The 15,649-nt window shown below is 41.0% G+C and overlaps 1 protein-coding gene across 1 annotated transcript in view; it reads right to left on the reverse strand.

Moving 5' to 3' along the window:
- Positions 1 to 15,649, reverse strand: part of CNTD1 (cyclin N-terminal domain containing 1) — a 147,497-nt gene that overhangs the window by 9,049 nt on the left and 122,799 nt on the right. The window contains exon 6 of the mRNA XM_086924089.1: positions 1,696 to 1,840. Coding sequence (XP_086780215.1) covers positions 1,696 to 1,840 — 145 coding nt within the window. The remainder of the gene's footprint in view (positions 1 to 1,695; positions 1,841 to 15,649) is intronic.

Consider the following 15,649-nt stretch of genomic DNA (forward strand, 5'->3'; position numbering starts at 1 on the left):
AGAGAATCACATTCCGTCTCCTCACCCACGCACACAAAGCCCTCTACGACCTAGGACCAGAATGCCTCAACACGCGACTATCCTTCTACACACCCACCCGCCGACTACGATCATCCAATCAAGCCCTCGCCGCAATTCCGCGCATCCATAGATCCACCATGGGTGGAAGATCCTTCTCCTACATAGCGGCCAAGACTTGGAATTCTCTCCCCACTCACCTCCGTCTTACACAGAACCACCTCTCCTTCAGAAAACAGCTAAAAAACTGGCTTTTCGATAAGTAATGCACCGATCATTCCCTCAAGCGACTTGAGACCCTCTGGGTGAGTAGTGCGCTATACAAATTCCTGAACTTGAACTTGAACTTGAACATTGTAACTATTTATAGTAGTATATGTTCATCTTAAACCATCGGTGACGTCTGTAACTTCCATGTAACTAAATATTTTTCTTGAAAAGAGATCACGTGCCTTTGGGTAATCTTTGTGTTTGGGTAATCTCTGTGTTATATAAATATGCATAAATAAATGAATTTAAGAAATGAAACACCCCCTCTCATAATTTCCCGCCCCTCCTTCCCAAGGGCCCTCTCTCTGCCACCTCTTTATAGCTCCCCCTCCTTGTCATCCCTTACTTTCCCTCTGTCATCCTTGTTTTAAGTGTGATTTTTACTACGTCTAAATTCCCTGTACATTCTTCCTTTGTCTTTTTCCATATAGCTTCTGCTACTCCTTACTGTCTGTTTGTCATATAAATAGAATGCCTTTGTTCTCTTGATTCATCTAATTAGCACATGTTATAGAGTTCGGCAGGTGGGTCACTTTGTTGCAAAGATGACTGATATCCCACCTGCCGTATTACAAGTGCATTATATCCAATGGCACTTGTAATTCTAGCCAGGGCCGGACTGGGAACAGAAACCAGCCCTGGTAAACTGCCCGGCCGCCCTCCCCCTGGTGGGGATGGTGGGTGCAGCCGAGCTGTTAACTACGGGCAGTTACTGCCAATTTTGTCACCGGTTTTTGCCGATTTTGTTACCATGGGCGCCCAAAGCCGGCCCCCACCCTGGCAGTCCACCGGGAAAATGCTCAGTACCCGCTATGGCCAGTCCGGCCCTGATTCTAGCTTGTGTCTATATGCAGCTTGTGCTTCTACAACTCGTGCTGCAGGCACCTTGAGGTGCCCTGTGTCTTGGTATTATAATCTGAATCGGCGTCAGCCCCTCGTCGCCACTGTGAAGTCCCTCTTTCCAAATGGAACCACCAGAATAACTCAGATAATTTTTTGACAACTATCTTGTTCTCAGGCTGTAATTAACGTCCTTTCTTCTAGGTGACCAGAATGCAACTCTCAGTTTAGAATAAACATTTCATGTCAGAAGCCTGGAACCTCGAGGTGCATCGAGTTAATGTATTATTAAATGCTACCACTATCATTAACACCATAACACATAATACAACAACTACATTTGCATTTAATTTTTGGTGAAACGACCAGTGGTGACTGGCACAACAGCTTAAGGATTTTGGGGCCAGCGAATCTATTACAAAAGTGATACTTTTCACCTCCACCTGTTTCTGTAAGCATGACCCCTAGCTGCTTAAAAGTCCATTGTCCAATAATAGCGTCACCCTCAATCCAGGAAGCCTGATGGGTGTCCCACATGTACATTTAAGAAGCACCTGAGAGTCATACCTGTGAAGGTCGCTGGGAGAGTAATTATCCACAGACTGCCTCAATAGCGTCTCGTAGATGGAGCTTCTCAGCAGGTACACCAGGTCGAGGATCTTCAGGCAGGTTTGATGCAACTCCTTCAGAGGCAGCAAACATCCGTTGTGCCCTGCAATCCAGATGCCAGCTATTACTATCCACTGAATAATCATCAATTTTTAATATCCTTTAAAATCATTTTGAGATTAAACTAATCTGTATATTTTGCTGAATGTCAAAAGAAAACATTGGAAAATACAACTGAATCAGTAATATCTAACCCGATCTGTCAGTTAGTACAGAAGGTCCAATCATTTTTGGTTAAACTACCAATTTCTATTTTTAGGTCGAGCCTAACGCAGTGCGCAAGCGTTACTGTAGGAGATGACCTTTTGGAGTCGGTCTGCACTTTTGAAACACTTGTGCTTGTGGCGGCATCCACCTTGCGGGAGCTAGCAGCGGCGCGCAGGGGCCATCTGTTTCCAATTAGCGTGGCTGCGGGCACTTGTTTACATTTGCCTGCTCGCAGTCGCTTTCACTTTCTTGCCGGCTGTTATTCCTTTCTTCTAATACAATCAATATAATGCAAACCATTTTCAGTTTGCATTTGACAAACTCCTATTGCCTGGCAAATACTTTTTCCCTCATAAAAAACAACGAAAGACCACAATTAAGCTCTGTGTACATGTATATTATGGTTCAACTGTGGTTCTTCGTGGCTGTGACTGCCCATGGAAAACGTATGGCCGCCAATGTCACTTTCAGGTCTTGAAATCACGGGAAAACACTGAAAAAACCCCACCAGAATTGACCAAAAATAGAAACTGAAAACAGGAAAGCCTACAAATGTTGTTTGTTAATCTTGTTAGTGTTCTCTATGACGTAGCAAAGCTAGTTATTCACGGTTGGCTGTGGAAACAGCATTGCTATGGTAACAGTGACACCTCTCCGATCGGAAGCTCTGTATCGTCCTGCCTCACTAAACCGTCCCCACGTGTCCTGGATCTGAGCCCAGTGCTCACTAGCACCTATTATTCACTTCTTGCGAGATGTACAAATAGAGGCATTTGTTGGTCCGAACACAGCTCCCCCGGGTCATTCTGAGGCACTCAGAGTTGCCTCCGCCTCTGTTCCTTCCCTGTCCGTGCTGCTCTGCTGATCTTTACACACTGCACCCGTCTCATGCACAGTCAAGTGACCTGCAGTGTGAAACAGCAGGTAATGTATTGTGCCAACCGGAAGGGAACTACCGGGATCTGCAGCGGCATTAGTACTGGGGAGACCAGAACGTGACAAGCAGTGCCACAAAGCTGCACATTCATTCTTCAATATTTGGCATCCGGGGGGCAAATATATGTGTGAAGTTGGCACTCACATGTGCCCTGGTGGCCTCACATCCCAAGTCAATGAGTGCTTTCTCACAACAGTCACAAACCATGACAATATAAAGCACAAGTATCACAGCTTTACTTGTGCATTAGCTTACTCACTTCAATCACAAACCGTGACAATAAAACACATATATGAATCCCGTCACATTGTGCATGTGATTACATCACAAAGAGTGGGTCCTTATTATGTGGCCTCGAAATAAAGATGAAATTATTTGGCAAGAGCTCGGTAATTATAGCACAAACATTCAGGTGCAAAATAAGACAAGCATTGGAATAGCCAATAGTTCTCGCTTTTGGGACCTTATACATATTTAATTATGCAGCACAATATCCTTGGTGCAACAACATCAACTGTTGCATGGCTAAACACTTATAAGGTCCCAAAGGTGAGACCTATTGGCTATGCCAATGCTTGTTTAAATATGCCATTTTCTCAAGTCCAGAATTTTAAAGGCATTAAATGGGCTACCTGGCCAGAAGGCCAAGTAAAACAAGTATTGGCAACATTACTTGGTCTCTCCTTTGTGACCTGCTGGCTTAAAAAAAGGTTTTTAGCCATGCTGTACCGAATCCCAGATGCTGTGCAGGCTAAATTAAACATCCAAAAACTTGTTATGAGGCTGCCCTTGTCCCTTTGAAGGCGCTCGCACCTTGCATGTGTGTCTACAAAATCACATGGTTGCATTTGTTTTGTTTTGATTTACAGAACTGAGACAGATCTTTAACTAAAACCAAAATGTGCAACAGAGTTTTTGAATTTCTTTAAAGCAGGAGGGGGGGTGGTTGATTACAAGATGGGGCGAAGCAAAAAGGGTGGTTGAGGCAACAAGAAGAGTTCGGAGGGACATAAAAGCAACAAGGAGGATTGCGGGGTACACGGAAGCAACATGCTGGGTGGTAAATGCAACTTGGAGAAGCATGCAGACGAGCACAACGGGGAAGAGGCAGGGAGAAGCACATAGAGTTAGTCTGCAGCATCAGGGGAAGAGAAGTACATGAGGGGCATAGGCCAAAAGTGCATGAACTCTTCGTGGTACTTAAAAAGAAAAAAGTAGTTCTCTAACATCAAGCGCAGACACAGCCATGGTAAAGAGGAAACACTTTGTGGAATGGACAAACACAAGCAGGGATACAAATAAAAAGCAGGGAAATTAAAGTGAAAGCCAACCAATGGTAAGCAATGGACGGGCTCCAAGCCTCTCTGTGTTCATAGGAAGCCTCAATGTGCCTCATCAAAAACAGCACATGCACTGTTTAGTAGACCGGACCTAAAAACAGTAAATATAGATCACATCCATTGGCAGCTAGATTATTGTGAAATGGATTGTATCAACCTCATGGGTTTTTCTGTATGTGCTTTTCGTTCTGTCTGTATTTGAAACAAAAAAATACATTACAATAAATTGTCTTTCCATTAGAAACTTCATTCATATTAATATAGAAGTAAATTGTTTTTCATTTCACCTATCTGGGAATGACATGCACAGCAAACATATCTGATATACATAATATTAGCTGGTTCGCATGCTCATTAAGTAATGCAGTTCCTCAAAACAATCTCCTGTGACTCGGATATCTATATATATTGTGCAGATTTGTAGAGTGCACCATCATCAGGCAGGGTATACTGGTGCTGAGCAGGTGTGAGTCTAGGTCCACCTAGTGGGACTGCTCGAAAAGTCTGGTCTTCAGTTTCTTGTGGAATTGAAGAAGTGAGGAGGAGGCTCATATGTGTAGCGGCAGGTCGTTCCAAGCTTTAGGAGCAATGTAGGAAAAGACCTGACTACGGGATCGGATTTTCCATACGTGTGGGATTTGTGCAGGCAGGAGTCTGGAAGGTATGTGAAAGCAGATGCGACTCTTGAAGTATGCTGGGTCAGTGGTATGTAGTGCCTTGAAAGTGTGTGTGAGGAGTTTGAATTGTGCTAGTTTGTGAATTAAAGTGGAGCTCCTTCAGGCGTACTGTGATGCAAGTATAGCGCAGTATAAATATTCACAGAAAATTCAACTGCCATTTAAAGAGGCTATGAACCAAAAGAGCCAAACAGATTAAGTGACAGTGTGTAGGGAAAGCGGAGGGCACAATGGTGCATTTTGGACAGCATATTCATCGATATATAGCAAATCGTGGTGCGGTCTGGTAATTTTATTTATCTCGAGCACTTGTACGATAAAATGGCCTATTTGTGCAACTCAATAATTTTCAGCGCTTATGAAGATGGTCTATAATAAAGGCAAACCTAGAGAGCTGTACTAAGAGCCTTCCATTTCCAAACAGGATGAAATAGATTCCGTCTCAACTAGCAGCTATGATTGGTCTATTTAAAAATGTGGAATAGGTCAGTTCATCTCAGCTATCCTGGTTGGTGGGCTTTGCCTGTTTCCACTTCAGCGCACCTGATCACAACTACTTGTCACCAGTTCTGTAAATTCAGTAAATTGATGTGTCTTAGAGGAGGGGTTAGGGATTACTGAGGCAGACAATTGAGTTCTCTCTCTCTCGCTGTTAAATCGTTTTCGGTGTCTGGAGCATAGAAGCTCCGGCAAAAATTAATGGCTTGGCCATTTACCATTACCATGCGGAACTTAGAAAACAAATTGATTTGCATAATTATGGAGGTGTTAGGCCTAACACTCTTGACAGCCTCGCCCACAGATAGTCTGATCACAAACCCTCAAAAACAAAAAACAAGCATTGGCATAGCCAATAGGTCTTGCCTTTGGGACCTTATAAGTGTTTAGTTATCCAGCACAATATTCATGGTGCAATAACATCAACTGTTGCATGGCTAAACACTTATAAGGTCCCAAAACGGCGAGACCTATTGGCTATGCCAATGCTTGTTTGGATAGGTATTCAGGGGCTGGGAGAAGGGATCTGTTGATGGTGAAAGCCGATGTACGGGTGCTTCTTTCTTCAATGGGAAGCCAATTCAGGGGATGAGTATTGGAAAGATATAGTCTTATTTCTTGGTTCATGATACCAATCTGACTTCAATATGGAGTGCTGCTTTGATGTGGGTGAGGTGGGTTTGGTGCTGGAGTTTCTTTTCCAGTGGCAAGCCATCCAATGTAATGCTTAATTTGTAAAACAATACAAATATTCAGTGCCAGGGCCAAGGGATTTCTTAGGAAGTTGCCACCGGCATCAGCTATTCTAATGCTTCCCTTTGCAGGCGCTACTGCCAGTGCTATTGTTTGGTCTCTTTTTCTGATATGTGGTGTGTAAGAGACTATCTCAAGGTCTACTGTCACCACCTTCCTTTATACCAGAGCCGACTACATTGACTGCAAACATAACAAAATGTACATTTTAACAGAAATTTACCAAAGCTTCGACCTTGCTACACCTACCCTACTTCTCCATCCATCCTAACACAAAAGTGTATTCTCATCCTACATTAAAGTTAATTTAAATAGATTGTTTCATTACATTATTTAATTGAGCCTAATGAGCCCTAATTGTAAACGTAGACCTCTTATAAAATGATATTAATACCCTTAACAAAGCTCTCCTGCTAATCCTATTTTTTTTTATTTCTACCCAGTTCAATACAAAATAATCTAACCCTACCCTAATGCCCACACTGTTTCTAACAATTAATTAAAATCAATGTATTTAAATTTAAAAATAAACCTTAATCTACCTATGACGAAAACACAAGCCCTTTTCTTAAATTATTTTTTATTTAAATTCAATAAAAACTAGACTTTAAATTTTTTTTATTATTGAGCAGAGCATAACGCCATAACGTTCTAAAGGGTGGGGGGGGCTTCATCGGCCGTTGGCCAACCACAGCACTGGGGAGGGAGTGCTCCCATCGGCCAACGGCCGACGGGAGCACAGAAGGGGTTAAGGGCAATATATACATTGTAATTTCATGGATCATCAAGAATAACAACCAATATCTTACAGTAAAAAATTATTATACATTTTTCAAATGGAACCAACAGGGTTAAATAACAACACCAAAATGCCAAAAAGGGTAAAAAAGGCAACAGGAGTCTGACTAGGTCTACAATATTTAAAAACCCTTATCTTACTGCTTGAATTTCTAAAGTGCTAGAGTGCTGAATACTAAAGTGCCACATGGTAGATTTACTGACATTGTTCAAAGGCCCTGACGTTTACTCATAATTATTATAGAGACCGAAATAATTAAACCCGAATCTCTTATACCCTTGAATATTGAGCACTATTGAGAAGAAATATCCATATCAACCCCGATCTAGGTAATGTAAACATTATATCAATAAAAAAAGAACTGTAATATTAAAGTGCAGTTGTGCCTTTCCTTAAATATGTGTCAGAACAAAGTGCAAAGTGCTTAAGTACTCCCTAAGACTTCAATGCATATATCGCCCAAAAATTCTATTTCTATTGTAGTTTCACAATTTTCAAATAAGTTCCAATTAGTTTTAAATGTTTTTGTTGCGCCAACCCTCTTGGCATAAGCTTCTTCAAACATCAAGGTACGTTGCATTTTATTTAGCCATTTAGAGTAGAAAGGAACAATTGGAGAATAAGAGAGCGAGCAACTAACGAGCAAATTGTTGTGTATGTCTCTTCGGCTTTAGTCAAATCAGACCTTGTTTTTTTTTTTTTTAAACAATTCTTTGTTCAGTACATTTTGAATTTAGTCCCTTCCCACCCTTTATCCCTCCCCAGCCCATGCCCACCCGGCTTTTAAACATTTTTGGTCAAGAATTCCATTACAGCAGCATAAGTATATACACTTATTTCACTAGATCTTACTAAAATTTTAGTAACAGATAATGGAAGACATGCTAGCATATAGTCATAGACGAGAGGGAAAGGAGAAAAAGAGTAAAGTAGCTAGATGATTAGATAAATAAATTATAAAAGTTAGAGATATTTATTCTCTATTTCCATACCTGCTCGTCCGTTTGTTTACAAGTTATTAAGTCATGTTAATTTCACACGACTTATAGATTAATTACTGCCTATCAAGATTCATTATCTTGCAGCCAATTAATTAGCGGACCCCATATCTCGAAACCCTTTTTTTACCTATATGTCCCCTTTCTCCTGTATATAGCTATTTCCAGGCTATAGCTAGCTAGCAGTCTTGATCGCCACTGTTGGAATAGTGGAGGAGTTGGGTCCAGCCATCCAGTTGCTAGACAAATCCTGAAGATGGCCATAGATATGGATATCAGGCCCTGAGTTTCCCTGGATCTTAGACCTTGTTCTAGTCCCAGCATTATTTCTGTTGTCGTGATGACGACTGGAATTTGAAAAATTTCAGAAAGAAATTTAGAGATTTCTGATCTGATAATAGTTAGTGAATTGCATTCGGCGAATATGTGTACTATATCGGCGGCATGTGTAGCACATCTTGGACAATTCGTGCCTTCACCCATACTCCATTTGGCGATCTGAGATGGTGTGTAATATAGTTGAAAGAAAGTCTTATAATATTGAGCCTGTAATTTCGTGGATATTAGTGATATTTGAGAGAATTGAAATGCTGATTGTATGCCGTCTATAGTAATATTTAGTTTGTTTTGCCATTTGAGACTATGTCTATCCAGATCATCTGGTATCAGTGAGATTAAAGTTTTATAAATTTCTCCTATTTTGATAGGAATCTTGCCTATAATAGATTCTATTATCGGGACTTTCTGAAACTCAGCCCTGCCTCCCCCTTTTTTTATTATGAAATCTCTAATTTGGAGGTATTTAAAAAAATCCCTATGTTCAAGACCAAATTCCATCTTTAGTTCCTCGAAAGATTTAATGGCCAATGGTGAAAAGAATACCCCCAAATGTGTAATCCCGGTATTGATCTATCTGATCATGCACGTATCCTGAAATATTCCTGGGAGGTTGTGATTTCGGATGAGACTAGTATAATGAGAGTATCTGCCGATTCCTAGTGGAGTGGTGTGGCTCACTGGTTAGAGGCGGCAGACCCGTAAGCAGAGAACGGCCCGGGACCAGGGTTCAATCCCCGACGCGGCAGGGTCGTGGACCAGGGTCAAACGGACTCGATAATTCTCGCCTCGGTGCCTACTCTAACCAGGGAACACACTCGGCAACTCTGGGCATTAAGCTTGCCTCATCTCTATAACGGCCCCCCACAGACGCCGGGGATGCCTGGTTTCACCTTGGAGATACCCAGAAAGGGACCATCTCACAGGGCAAACCAGGACGGGTTCCCCAGCGGTCTTCAGCGCCAGGATACTCCTTGGAGTCACAGTGCGCTTTACAAGTACACCCACATTTACACATTCCTAGTATTTTACGGATGTTAGACCAAGCGTTGTAAGTACCTAACAGTGTTTTAAATCGGACTTTTTTGAAGTGGTTGTCGTATGTTAGTCGCCACAAATGATCACCAGTTTCTGCTCCCAGAATAAGTCTACACGGAGTAGGGACATCCGCTTCAACAATCGGAGAATCATCCGACACGAATAAGCCTTTGCTGTAACTCATCAATGTAGCCCACCAATATATTTTAAGATTTGGGGCTGCAAGACCCCCTCTCATTTTTGGAAGTGAAATATGCTTATATGCTCGCGTGTTTTTGGATATCCCCATATGAATTGGGAAAAAAGCGTATCTATTTGTTTGAATATTAGTAGATCAAAATTTAAGCATATGGTTCGAAAAAAATATAAAGATTTCGGTAAATAAATCATTTTGATAATGTTGCATCTCCCTATAAGAGTAAGATGTAAATTGTTTAGTTTACTGAGGCTGTCCGATGATTGTTTTAGAAGCGGATCTATGTTGATTTTGACAAGTTCATCCAAATTAGAGGTAATATTAACGCCGAGATATGTAGCATTTCCCACTATTCTTTCATCCCTTAAGGTGATGTTTTTGTTGATTATTATCTGAGTTTTAGTTTCATTTAATTTATATCCAGAGATTTCTCCAAAACGTAAGGCCTCTTCTTCTAACAGCTTTATTGTTACATAGGGATTGCTTGTGGTGATCGCGATATCATCGGCGTAAGCTAGTGTTTTAGTATTTCCGTTCGGGGTTATTATTGGTAAGATGTTTTGATTACATTCTAATTTACTGATAAAGGGATCGATGAATATTGCAAATAATAGGGGGGAGCATGGACATCCTTGTCTGGTTCCCCTAGTTACTTTGATCTTGCCCATCATTCCGCCATTTATCATCACAATGTCTTCTGGTTTATAATATAAGCTCCGAATAGCGTTAATGAATTGATCTCCAATTCCACTCTTTGTCATGGCTGTCCAAAGATATTGCCAGGAGACCCTATCGAATGCTTTTTCTGCATCCAATAATATAAGTGCCATAGGGTCTCCTGTGACCTCTGTTATATCGAAGAGTGTAATCACCCTTTGTATGTGGTCTGTAGTTGAGCGACCGGGTACAAATCCATGTTGTCGTACCGATACGATTTTATGGATGATCGGGGCTAATCGGGTGGCTAACATCTTAGAATAGATTTTTGAATCGCAGTTAATCAGAGTTATGGGGCGGTATGATCCGAGTTTAGTTGGGTCCTTGTTTTTATGGGGGAAAATTACTATTTTTGCCATTGACCAAGATTTTGGTGGTTTTCCCGTTATGAATACTTAAATCATGAGAGCCGTGAGTATTGCTTTAAGTGGTTTGTAAAATTTTACATAAAATTCGACCGTAATACCGTCCAATCCTGCGGCTTTCCCCGAAGGCAAGCTGTTAATAGAGAGTAGAATCTCGATCCATTGGGGTACAGCTTCAAGGCTGTCATAATCATTTTGTGAAAGTTTAGGTCTCGGTTCTTGGTCTAGATATGTATTGATTAGATGTTGATTTTTATCTGTCTCTGTATATAGATTTTGATAATAGGCCTGAAATTCAGCTTTAATTACTTCTGGGTCTTGCGTTAATAGATTATTTTTATCTTTGATTTCTTTTATAGTATTTATAATATTTTGATTTCTTGTGCGGATAGCTAAATGATGCCCTACTTGCTCACTTAATTCGTAAGCCTTTTCTTTATTTGAGGTAGCCTTATCAATAGCTCTTGTAACAAAGATTTCAATTATTCTGTTTTTGGCTATTGACACCTTTTGTAGTACAGTTTCCGTATTTTGACCCGCTACAACAGTTTTTACAAGTTCCTCCTCAGCTTCGGCTAGTTTCCCATTTAATTCAGTTATTGTTTTTTTTTTCTTGTTATATCTTATGGAGAATCGGATTGTTTCACCCCTGATAGCAGCTTTGAGTGTGTCCCAGACCACATCTAAGGATGTACTGCCTATATTATCTTCAAGAAATTCTGGTATCCATTTTTCCATCATTTGACAGTATTTTTCGTTCATTAATAGTATCCTTTCAAATGTCCAGCTAACCAGATCTTGCTGTATTCTATCAATATCTATTTTTAAAAGCAAGGGGTTATGATCCGAAAACACCATAGGTAGTCTTTCCAGGTGGCACTTTGTTATGATATTATTTGAGACTAGCATATAATCCAGTCTTGAGAATGTATGATGGGTGTGTGAAAAATAGGTGTATCCCGCATTTTGGGGGAACTTATATTGCCATAAATCTGTTAGTCCCTGTGTTTTACATAATGTTACGAATTCCCCAAATACCCTAGGTTTCCTACCGTTATATTTGATGTTTTGATCATGAGTCCAATCTGACGGTAGGTTTAGATTAAAGTCCCCACACATGATAATCGGTAGTGGCCAGTCGGATAATTTGCTGGTGATAAATTCCAGAAGATCTGGATCGTCAGTAACGCATCCATAAATGGAGCAGATAGTTATACGCTTCCCGGCCCCATAGATACATTCGGCGATCACCCATCTCCCGAATTTATCTCCTGCAGTGCGGGGAAATTTGATTTCTTTATCTGTTGTCAGGATAGCAACTCCGCAGGTTTTTGTGGCTTGTGTTGTGGCTGTGATCAATGTATACCCCAAAGTTTGTAGTACTTTTTTTTCCCGTCCTTCTATATGCGTCTCTTGGAGGCAAATAATATTGGCTCCGATTGATCGGAGAGCTATAGCTACATTTTGCCTTTTACGTATATCATTTAGTCCACAGATATTAGCAGAAACAATTTTTAGTGTGGACATCGAAATTTGGTGTCTTTTTCTATGTGTTTTGACTGTCCAAGTTGTATTTGTGGCCTGGGTGATAAATTACTAGTATGTCTGATCTTATTAGTAGTTAGTAATGAATGCCGGATGAGCCCCGCCCCCTTCCCCCCCCTCTCCCTTCCCGTTCCTTCCAGCTCTCTGTGAGCGAGCCCCCCCCCCCCTTACTTGAGGCGTCTTGGGTCATAGTTCCCCCAAGTGTGGGTGTCTGGGCGGTCCGGTCTTCCCTGCCCATTCCAAGGCCCAGCATCTAAACCTTAGATGACCCGCTATACAAATAGGTAAGTATTCATACGAATGTACGATTATTTATTCCTACTCTATTTGAGTTCAGATAAAGGATATGTAAAAGAGATGGGAAAACAAAGGGTAGAGAATTACATTATTCGGTTCCCGTCCACCTCCCGCCCCATTATCCCTGAAGAATCATTAAGTCCTTTAGATTTAACATCATATCGGAGATTTACAGTCTCTGTCTTTAATTACACTTTAGGATTAGTTGTGAGTTTCGGGGAACGGTGAGGGCCAGTCTCAGTAAGTTCTTTCAGATATGCCTCTGCCAGGATTTCGCTTGAAAAGCTTTTTGTAGCTCCCTTATAAATGATTTTCAGATGTGCAGGGTTTTGCAAATATACGGTGGCACCTATTTTTTCAAAAGGGGCAAAAAGTTGTCGCAACCTCCACCGGCGTTCTACTAGGCGACTGACTCCGGAATCTGGGGATCACGGTTTGATCCCTGTGGCCGGCGGCAGATTAGCCCAGCACCATGTGACTCTGGGCAATAGCTTGCTTAATCTTCCCAACGGCCCCCAGCGCCTAGAGACCCTTACGGGTGATTGTGCGCTTTACAAATGTGGATTATTATTATTATTATTATTATTATTATTATTATTATAATAAAGTCGGGGCGTGCAAAGAAAATGATTCCTTTAAATTCTCTTTTACTAGTAGGTATGGCAATATCGTAGATGATGTCTCGCAAAAGAAAGTTCCCAAAATGGACCAACATGGCTCTTGGGTATTTATTTGCCTTATGTGGGTATTTCAGGGCTGTCAGGGGAAAGCGATGAGCCCGTTGGATCTCTCGCTCTAAATCTCACAATTGTATTTCTGGGAGGGCTGTTTTTAAGAGTTCCGATATGAACCCCTTTGGATCGTTTCCTTCTGCTCCTTCTGGAATTCCCAGAATTCGTAGGTTGTTTCTTCTTCCTCTGTTTTCCAAGTCCTCCACTTTGGTCATAAGATCTTCAATTATGCCTGAATGCTGCTTTTCCTTAGTTTGCAGATTGAGTACATCTGACTCGGGGTTCTCTGTACGAGTTTCAATTGATTTCATTCTATCCACTATTTCTGAACAAGTATTGTCGACTTTTTGGATAGAGCCCTGTAGTTTTTGAATTGCAGCGTGATTCCGTTGATTATCTGTTTTCACGTCTGCATGAAAGTGCTTTATAGACTTGAGGACATCACTCAAGGATATTTCTGGATGGCTGTCTAATATTACACTATCCTTACCCTTATTTTAGCTTCCTCCTTCTTCATTGGTCAATTGTTTATGATAGGGTCCCCCATCCAATTTAGGAGTTGAACTTTTCCGTTTATGTCTTTTCTTAGCCTTAAATTGCTCTGGATTACTCCCCTTATCGGTGGTTTCCTCATAGGTTGGTCGTTGCGTTCTCCTGTGTTTTGTCTTCCTTTTGTCACCTCTTTTTTCGGGAGTATTATCTTGCCTTGATTCATTTATTTCCTTCTCATCGGGGTGGTCTAGGGCCACTATGGTGGTAGCATCCGGTTCTTGATCATCGCTCATTCCGCTGCTCTCTGTTGTATCACCGGAGATTGAGAGTCCGGTTTCGTATATATCAGAATCCCCCTCATCAGCAGATTCTTCGCTTCCTGTTTTTGACGTCTCTGAGCAACAGGGTTGTATTATCGTGCGTAACTGTTCTGATTCCGAATTACCCTTGTTAATAGCTGTTACCTTAGTAGATTCGTTATCATTAGGCTGATGTTGTAAGATCACGTTTTTTGATGCTTTCACGATGTCGATACCATTGCTGACCTGTATTGCTTTGATTCCTTTTCTAGGATGGAGGCCGATTGCTGGGTCTTCCCGGTCTGGATCTGGTTCAGGTCTTTGTGCATCTGACATAATACGTTGGGGTTTTCCATTTTTCCCACCTACGTTAGAATTTTCCAGAGGAAGTAGGCTGAATATAGTAGAGATCCTGGGTTGATTCTCCCCAGGTCGGCCGGTAGTTTTAGCTGCCGCTTTTAGATTTTTGATGGTTTGTAGGCGTTTAGCTTTTTTAGCCATAAGCTCTAACTGCTCGTCAGTGTTAGTGTCGTTATTATCTTCACTGTCTTCCTTAGTATCACTGTACTCACAGTTATTTAATTTTTCATGTTTTTTTGCTTCACTTGTCGCTTCCTTTTTTTCTTTTTCTTTTTCAGACCTTGTTTTTGTGATGCCGAATAGGGCTACCTCTGCCTCCAGGTCTAGCTCCTTCTTTATTGCCTGGCTTATTGCCGAGAAGATCTTGGTCCAGAATTGTTCGAGTTTTGGGCATGTAAAATATTTACCTGTTTTGTTGGAGCACCGCTTGACAATAAGTTGTGCCTATTTATAAAGTTTACAATCTGCAGATACTCCAAAAACCCAGGCTTATTTTGGTTGCTATATCTATTTAACCTCTTGCCAGGCGATTACTTTCTTATTAATTAAGAAGTGACCCAATTCCCCCAGACCATAATCTTTCCATCTTTTAAGACTACTGGAGTGTACCTGAAGACTGAGAATTTTACATTCCTCTAGCTTCAAATAGTTAAATCCTGTAGAGCCGGCTTGTTTAAAAAAGGACAGTAATCTGTAGGAGAAGTCTCATTCCGTCTTATATCGAGTATTTTTGGTAATTTGGATGTTTTAAAAAATTTTGAGATTTACTAGTCTGACTCCTGAATCATTCTGTCCAACAAAAAAAATTGTCTAGTAAACCATTTGATTCCAGTAAGCGTGCTGTGAGATCCAAGATTGCTGCCTCATAATAAGTTCGTATTTTTATTAATGCTAGACCACCCAACGGTCTAGTTGCTTAACCCTGAAGCCTTCCTGTTCCAGTCAAATTCACTAAACATTGACCTCATCGCTTTAAAATAGTTGCCATTAATCTTCAAGGGTACATTTATAAGGAGGAATATTAGTAGGGGAAGAATAGACATTTTTATGAGCGCTACACAACCTATTAAGGTTAGGGGTAGGAGAGACCACTTGTCGAGCAGGGCTTTAATTTTGTTCCGCATTGCTGAATAATTCAAAGTAAACAACTGTTCATAGTGATTAGAGACATAAATGCCCAGATATCGTATTGGTTCTGCTTTCAAAGCCTGGGATTTTAAATTGGAGGGTAAGAAATTACAATCAACATTCAAAGTTAAAATCTCAG

This window comes from Lissotriton vulgaris, chromosome 5, assembly GCF_964263255.1.
Source record: "Lissotriton vulgaris chromosome 5, aLisVul1.2, whole genome shotgun sequence".
Classification (NCBI taxonomy): Eukaryota; Metazoa; Chordata; class Amphibia; order Caudata; family Salamandridae; genus Lissotriton; species Lissotriton vulgaris.